The 7,985-nt window shown below is 29.8% G+C and overlaps 1 protein-coding gene across 1 annotated transcript in view; it reads left to right on the forward strand.

The window, feature by feature from the left end:
* Dhc1 (dynein axonemal heavy chain 1) overlaps window positions 1-7,428 on the forward strand; it is a 224,683-nt gene extending 217,255 nt beyond the window's left edge. The window contains exons 77-80 of the mRNA XM_075372596.1: window positions 1,818-1,974; window positions 3,086-3,298; window positions 4,354-4,506; window positions 7,042-7,428. Of these exons, the coding sequence (XP_075228711.1) occupies window positions 1,818-1,974; window positions 3,086-3,298; window positions 4,354-4,506; window positions 7,042-7,428 (910 nt within the window). The remainder of the gene's footprint in view (window positions 1-1,817; window positions 1,975-3,085; window positions 3,299-4,353; window positions 4,507-7,041) is intronic.
* Window positions 7,429-7,985: the final 557 nt, after the last annotated feature.

Genomic DNA, 7,985 nt, shown 5'->3' on the forward strand with positions numbered 1-7,985 from the left:
AAAATATTTTTTTGGGTTCAGCTAAGAGCTCATGAATGTTATTTTTCCTATTTGGAGTTAAGTTGCCTTGTTTCTTTCACTCTTTGATAACATAATGTTTATTCCTAGCTCGGCTGCCCCATTTGCAAAGAAAACACATGTACTTAGTATTGCCTAACTACATGCCTAACAAAATAGTTATAACTTTCAAATCATCACGTATGTGCCAGCTATGTTTTTTATAACTTATTTTTTCAAGAACGTCTTTCATCACATTGTATGTCTCTTTCAAATTAATACCATAAAGCAAATGGTATCGAAAGATGTTTGTTACCGTTGAGTAGTAGAACCACTTTTAAACTATACTTGGACAAATCTATGAAAAGTCGCCAGTCCTCAGGTTTATGAACTTGTCCTAAGTGCAACATAAGCTCATCAATATTTGTGCAGTAAACCAAATTATTTTAATCTATAAAGTACTGAAAAAGTTCTTTTTCTCAGCTTCAAAAAAACCAGATATTTTTGTATTTTTTTGAAGTAAATTCCAACCTTGCAGTCTTGATCCTAACAGTTCAAATTTTGATAAATTTAAGATTTTTTGATAAATTTAAATCCCTAACCAAGTCATTTATTTAATTCACCTTGTGACTTATTGGAAGTTGTTGGAAGGTAATTCAAAATCAAAATCATTTTTATCTTCTTCAATACTTCCTGATTCTTCGTCGCTGCTTTTGAAACATACATTCATAGATGACTCAGGAATATTTTCACTGTGAGGTACCGGCCTGATTGCAGATTGCATTAAAGGATATTTTACAGTATGTTCAGATTTTTTTAGAAATTCCAGACACACTTGTTAGACAAAAGTAACAATCAGTTACATGATCCTTTGGTTCACGCCAAACCATAGGTACATCAAAGAGCAAAGCCTGTCGTGCACCTTTCAGCCATCCTCTTAAATATTCAGAACAATTAGTGCGTACTATATGAGGAGCCCATGTCTTATCCTGATGATCACCAATTTTACACTGAATATGCTTTTTACAAATATATGAATTTTACAAATGATATGCTTTTTTAATTAAAGGTATAATGCTTTTTCTATTTGATTTTACAGTAAACTCACCACATATATAAAAAAAAAGGCATCCTCATCATTTACACAATTTTGAGGCATTGTGACACTGTACTGTTAACAAACTTAAGACAACAATAAGACTGAACAAAATTAATTCATACCTAAATCCAATCCTTAATACAAACAATACAGCTATGTTTTCAGCTACATGTTTTAACCTGTATAGACATGATTAATCTTGTCCGTTAAGGCTCACTCTTCAGTATTAGATATGATATAATTTGTGACTATGATATAATTTAATTCTTTGTCTTTTATTGTTTATTTATAGCTTACAAATTATGTTAACAAAGTTAAACAATAAAAATGAGCTAACAAAATACAGTATAGGTGCTTAAAATGCTAACTCTATGTTGAAAATTGAAAAAAAATCCTTTTAGTTAAAATTAAAAAATTTTTCAAAAATGGTGGATGATAGAAAGATTCTGGTTCATATTTGTTTTCAACATCAAAAAACAGATTAAAATCATGTATCGCATGTTAGGAAACAAAAATTATAATCTTCAGTATTATTTATTAATTTTATTTGAATAGATTTGTTGAGTTACTTCAAAATATTTTATGATAGCCTAGCAGATGGGAGTTTCTGAAAAGGTAAAGTTATACAGCAAAGGATTTTGGTGAGTAGATATTAATTTTGTGGATTTTTTCAAACAATAAGTTTTTTTTAATAATTATTATATTTATTTTTTAATTTCAGTTACCAAATTAATACAGCAAAAGGGATTTTAGATACAATTTTAAGTGTACAGCCCAAAGAAGGAGGGAGTCAGGGAGGTGAAACTAGAGAATTTGTTGTTTACAGTCTAGCTGAAGATATGCTTGAAAAACTTCCTAAGCAGTATGTCAGTTTTGAAGTAAGTTGTATTTATTGCTATACAAAAGATGCTATATTTCTCAGTGCTTGTATTAATACAAAAAATTTATTTTAATAATTTCTGTTATTATTATTGGAATATTAAGATAAGCAAATATCGGATTTTACCATGTCTAACATTTATGAAACTAACTGCGTATTTAAATTTTTAAGTATTTTATGTACATAATTATAAATTCACACATGCACACACACACACACACAAAACTTTTTTAGGTAGTTATTCTGTTTAGCAGTCACTTTTTACAGAGAAAAAAGGATTGACTTTAACATCAAGTCCCCGTGGGTTAGCCCTCAAATAGCCTGTTATGCCTCACCAGGGATCCATCTGGAGCTAAGTGCCTGTCCTACAGGAGGATTTAGTCATTAAATTACCTGAAAGCCATGATAAGCACATTAATAGTCTGGTTCTCTTAATATGGCATTACTAAATGCTCTTGCATCTCTTGAACCAGTATTATACCTTGTATGGAATGGTCTATGATGAAATATGATTTGCCTCAGATGTAATATACCAAGGAAAAGATGACACTGCTTGCATCAGGTTTGGTACTACTGGAAGGTGCTTGTACTAAACCGCTAGTCACCACTATTGCTGCTAGGCTGGTGATAATGATGTTACAATCAAGGCTTGGAAAGTAATACATATCTAGGAATATCCTGGTACTTGATACATATTTATCCTGGTATTGGATGTTTGTTGATTATATGCTGCATTATATTGTGTCACAGGATCTCCCTAATTTCACAAAGAATCCATATGAAAGCAACAAGTATTGAATGCTATTTGTGATTCTATGTACTCATCAAAAATTAGATTGTCTATTTAATAATAAATCTTTGTCTGATGTCATTTGTGTATTTCCTAACCTTCTTTTATGTAATAATCACTATTATAAAGTCACAACACAAAAATATGTCACACAATGATTTAATTACACAGTGTTATTTTCATATTTTTTTTATAAATTTACTTTTTTCACAATAAATTTTATATACTATTTTTATTACACAATATTATTTTGTTAATGTAATTTAATTATAAATTGTTTTATATATTTCATAGTTTTTTTTTTTAATTTTTTTACCAGGTAAGGGAAGCTTTACACAGGATGGGGGCTCTTTTACCCATGAATATTTTCTTAAGACAAGAAATTGATAGAATACAAAGGGTAATATCAACTGTACAATCAACACTTTGCGATCTAAAACTGGCTATTGATGGAACTATTGTAATGAGTCAAAATTTGAGAGCATCTTTAGATGCAATGTATGATGCCCGTATACCAGATAAATGGCTAAAGGTATTTTTTTATTATTAGGTAATTAAAAAAATAAACTTAGTTAAATTTTGAGAAGAAGTTTTTGGGTTCTAACCAAGGGTGTGATCTGTTTCACATAAAATCTGTCTTTAAATAACCATACAATGATTGCGGTTGTAGCATTCAGGGTTGTGATTGTTTGGCTAAGGTTATTTGATAATCAATGCAACATTTGTGTAATAAGTCGTTTTTCAGATATGTACTCTTAGAACTGATTTGCTACTCTGCTTTGATGTTGTTATTTTATAATTGTTGTTATATATAAGAAGTTTAATATTTTTGAGCCTACCAACATTTATACAAACCCGTATATTCCAATCTCATACTCTCCCAATGAAATCCTCTGCTGTCCTAAATTATGTATTAAAAACATTCCATTTTCTCATCATATAGATTATTTTTAATAACAGTTACATATCTAATCTTCTAAGAATCTTTGTTAATTAATTTAGTTGTTTTATCTTTAATTAGAGGCAGCACACAGTAGTAATTTTTAGGTGTTAACTATGTTCCTACATTGTAGATAATGTTTTTTCTTTGTTTTTATGATTAGAAATTGAGTTATTGAATTTACTTTCCTAAAAAAAATTGAATAGTTTTTTAAACATTTTCTTTGAATCTTTCTCATTTTATACAGTTTTGAAAATATATTAGAGACCTTAGCTTATCTTCTTTATAAGTCAAATGCATTCCAAATAACAATCAGTTTAGATGTTTGTTTGACTAATGTCCTTAGTTATAACGAATCAAGTGACAGTTTTATTTCAGATAGTTGCATTAACATAAATTAATCATTATATTCAAAATTCTATTCAACTACATATTTCACTAATTTGTAATTTTTAGATATATTTATTTTTTTTTGTAATTTTTTGATTACTCAATATAATTTATTTTATTCTAATTTTGAAATCATGTATATTCTCAAAGATCATTTAAAATTTCTTTTAATGCTGTATTTCTACAATTCAAATTAACTATAAAGTAGTCATTAAAATTTTTATAATTAATTTTTTTTTAATTTTTTATTAAATTAGGTTTCATGGGAATCAGCAACATTAGGTTTTTGGTACACAGAATTACTAGAAAGAGATGCTCAATTTCGTCGTTGGGTTCAGAATGGACGCCCTAATGTCTTTTGGATGACTGGATTTTTTAATCCTCAAGGATTTTTAACAGCTATGAGACAAGTATGTATTTTTTAGTAATTTTAGATTTGTTTTCAAATTACTTTTCTAATAATCAAGAATATTATTATTTTTTTAAATCATAACAAACCCCTTCCAAGTTTTAGATTTTTTACTCTCAGGACACTTCATACTGAAGAAAATGAATAAAAAAATTTGATTAATTAATATTAAGTTTCTAACTGTTGCCGGCCTCTGAGGCATGAGTGGTATCATCTTGGCCTTTCATCCAGAGGTCCCGGGTTTGAATCCCAGTCAGGCATGGCATTTTATTAGAGAAACAACTAAAGAAAGGTAAAACTACTTTCATATTGTTTGTAGACCTGGAAAAAGTATTCGATAGTCTAAAGTGAAACATGTTGTTCCATCTATTGAGTCGATATGGTATATGTGGCTACAGGGAATGAAGAATTATTTAGTATTTATCAGAATGAAATGGGAATAATTTTCTGTGGAAACAAAAAAGAAGAAGCAAATATTAAAAAAGGGGTGTGTCAGGGCTGTACATTGCCTCCATATTTGTTCAATTCATGTATACAAGAGGTCATCGATAGAGTTAGAGAAAGTGAGTGTAGGTGTAAAAATTCAGGGAGAAAGAGTTGACATATTAAGATTTGCAGACAATATACCTGTAATTGCAGGAAGCAAAGAGGACTTAAAATGAATTTTTACTGTTATGGATAGGGTACTGAAAGAAAAATTTCACCTATGTATTAACAGTCATAAAACCAAAATACTGGTATGCATTAAGAACAAGATGAATAGAACATCAATAAAACTGAGAAGCAAGACTATTCAGGAAGTAGAAGAGTTTAAATATTTTGTAAGTAAAATAACAGCTGAGGGAAGAAGCAACAAAGAAATAGTGAGTACAATTCACCAGGCAAAGAACGCCTTTAACAAAAAGAAAAACCTTTTACAGCAAATAATATAAGCCTTGAATTGAAAAAACAATTACTGAGAAGATTTGGGTGGAGTATTGCATTGTATGGGAGCAAGTCATGGACAGTTGAAGGAGAGGAAAAGAGGAAACTTTTGGGTTTTGAAGTATGGTGTTACAGAAGGATGATGAAGATAAGTTGGATGGAAAAAGTGTCAAACGAGGAGGTATTTAAGAGAGTTAACGAAGCTAACTCTTTTAAAGAGAGTTAAGGAAGTTAATGAAGAGAGAAGCTTTTTGAAACAATTAAAAAGAAGAAGAGCTCAGCTAATAGGACACATTCTTAGGCACCACGGTCTGATTAAGAGAATGATAAAAGGACAGATGGAAGGGAGAAATTGTAGGGGAAAACCCAGTTAGAGTTCATAAAATAGATAATGGATGGTTTGAACTGTGATTCTTACTGGGAGCTAAAAAGAAAGGCTGATAAGTGAGAAGAGTAGAGAGCTGCTGCCAACCAGCCTGTTAACCAAAGAAGAAGATATTCAGTCTTTAGAATTAAATATCCAACAAAATTATGTGTGTGCGTTGTTTCTAACTTCACTAGTTACTCATTTTCTGTACAAATAACTAACTATTAGAATTAGAGAATTTCACTTTAAAAGATTTTGTAGAAAAAATAATTCTTTAGATTGGTGGTAGTGTTCAATATTTGATGAGATTACTCATTAAACCATAATCTTTTAAATGATAATGGCTAGAGCTATACTACTACCACTTTGTACCTGCCATTTTTAGATGAGAAATCTTATGAAAAATCATTACCCATACATAGCTTCACTTAATACCAAGGTAACTTACTACAAAATTTCATAAAAATCAGAAAACATGTTTGGCTGTAACTGTTTTACAAGCAGCAGATGACATGCTGTAGGATCAAGTTAAAACAGGACCTCACATCACTTGGTCAATTAAATTATTCCGTCACTCTCAGTATTCCAAATATCATGTTAGTTCAGTCATGATTAAGCTAGAAACAAATGTAAAAACTTACATGTGAATGTATTTATAAATGCCTATTGGTTCCAAAAGCTAGAAGTAGGATGGATCAAAGAAATTAGAGAAGATATGAAAGAATTGGGAATTTCCCTGACTGACCTACAGAATAAAACTGGAAAAATTACAAAGCTAAAAGACAAAAGCATTAGATTTAAACAAAAGACAGACAAACGACAAAATACAACGAAGAGGGTGTTTACGGATGAAGAAAAGAAAGCAAGATCTGAACGGATGAAGAAATACTGGGCAGCTCGGAAGAGTAAAATAACACGCTTTTCTCAGAAAAGATCCAACTAAAATTGACTTAAGTGGTCCCACGTTGGCCGTAAAAGCATAATAATATTAATAAATGCCTATTAAAATTACAGGATTCAATTTTAGGAATTAAACATTTATTTATTAATTAAATTTTACCTGTTGTTTCAAGTAATGGAAGTGTATAAGAATATCAGATGCTTCATTTTTTATCAAGAGTATTACAACACTGTAAATTTCATCCACAGCATGTTCTATTATTTTTTGTTGCATTTGTAGATGTTTATATTTTGAATAAAAATCAAATTTGATTTTTCTAAAATAAAATTTTGTCTGTTCTACAGGAAGTGACTAGAGCTCACAAAGGTTGGGCTCTTGATTCAGTAGTTCTACAAAATTTGATAACTCGTCACAGCAAGGAAGAATTAAGTGATTCACCACCTGAAGGTGTTTATGTATACGGATTATTCTTGGAAGGTGCAAGTCTAGATAGAAGATCAGGGAAATTAATAGAAAGTAGACCTAAAGTATTATATGAACAAATGCCAGTCATTTATATATATGCTATTAATACAACTGCTGGTAAAGATCCTAAATTGTATGAATGTCCTATTTATAGAAAACCTCAAAGGACAGATCAGAAATATGTAGGTTCGATTGATTTTGAAACTGAAAATAATCCAAGACACTGGACACTTAGAGGTGTTGCACTTCTTTGTGATATTAAGTAAATGAAATATTAATGCAGTATCAGGCTTCTACTCCCTGACATTAAACAATAGCTAAATGAATGATTATTTCTACTGTGATTTATGTAATAAACTGTAATCATTTTTTTCTACTTAATATTATATACTTAACCCCTTAACTGCTGTAAAGGAGTTTAATCATATGCTTCTAGGCACCATGTTCTGCTACTCATAAATGCAATTGTTTCAATTCTTTCCCTGCTCATTAATACTACCAAATGTAGTTGTTTGAGTTACTATGCATGTAGCAAATTACAATTGACATCTATGGACCTTAATTTCAATTCATTATTCAGCAATGTAATACAATTTTAGGTTTATAACAATACTTGTTTTTGTTTATATATTTTAACATTTAATAATTCATAAATATCCACTGAAAGGCAATAATAAGTACTTGCCAATTCTAAATCTGTGATTTATTGTTTAAATTGATTTATTTCATTGGTTATTGAAAATTAAAGTGAATTAGTGATCCACACTTTATATTGATGTCAAAATGGCATTTGTGATAAAGTGTTCCACAAATCAATAGCTTG

The sequence above is a fragment of the Lycorma delicatula genome, chromosome 8, assembly GCF_047948215.1.
Source record: "Lycorma delicatula isolate Av1 chromosome 8, ASM4794821v1, whole genome shotgun sequence".
Lineage (NCBI taxonomy): Eukaryota > Metazoa > Arthropoda > Insecta > Hemiptera > Fulgoridae > Lycorma > Lycorma delicatula.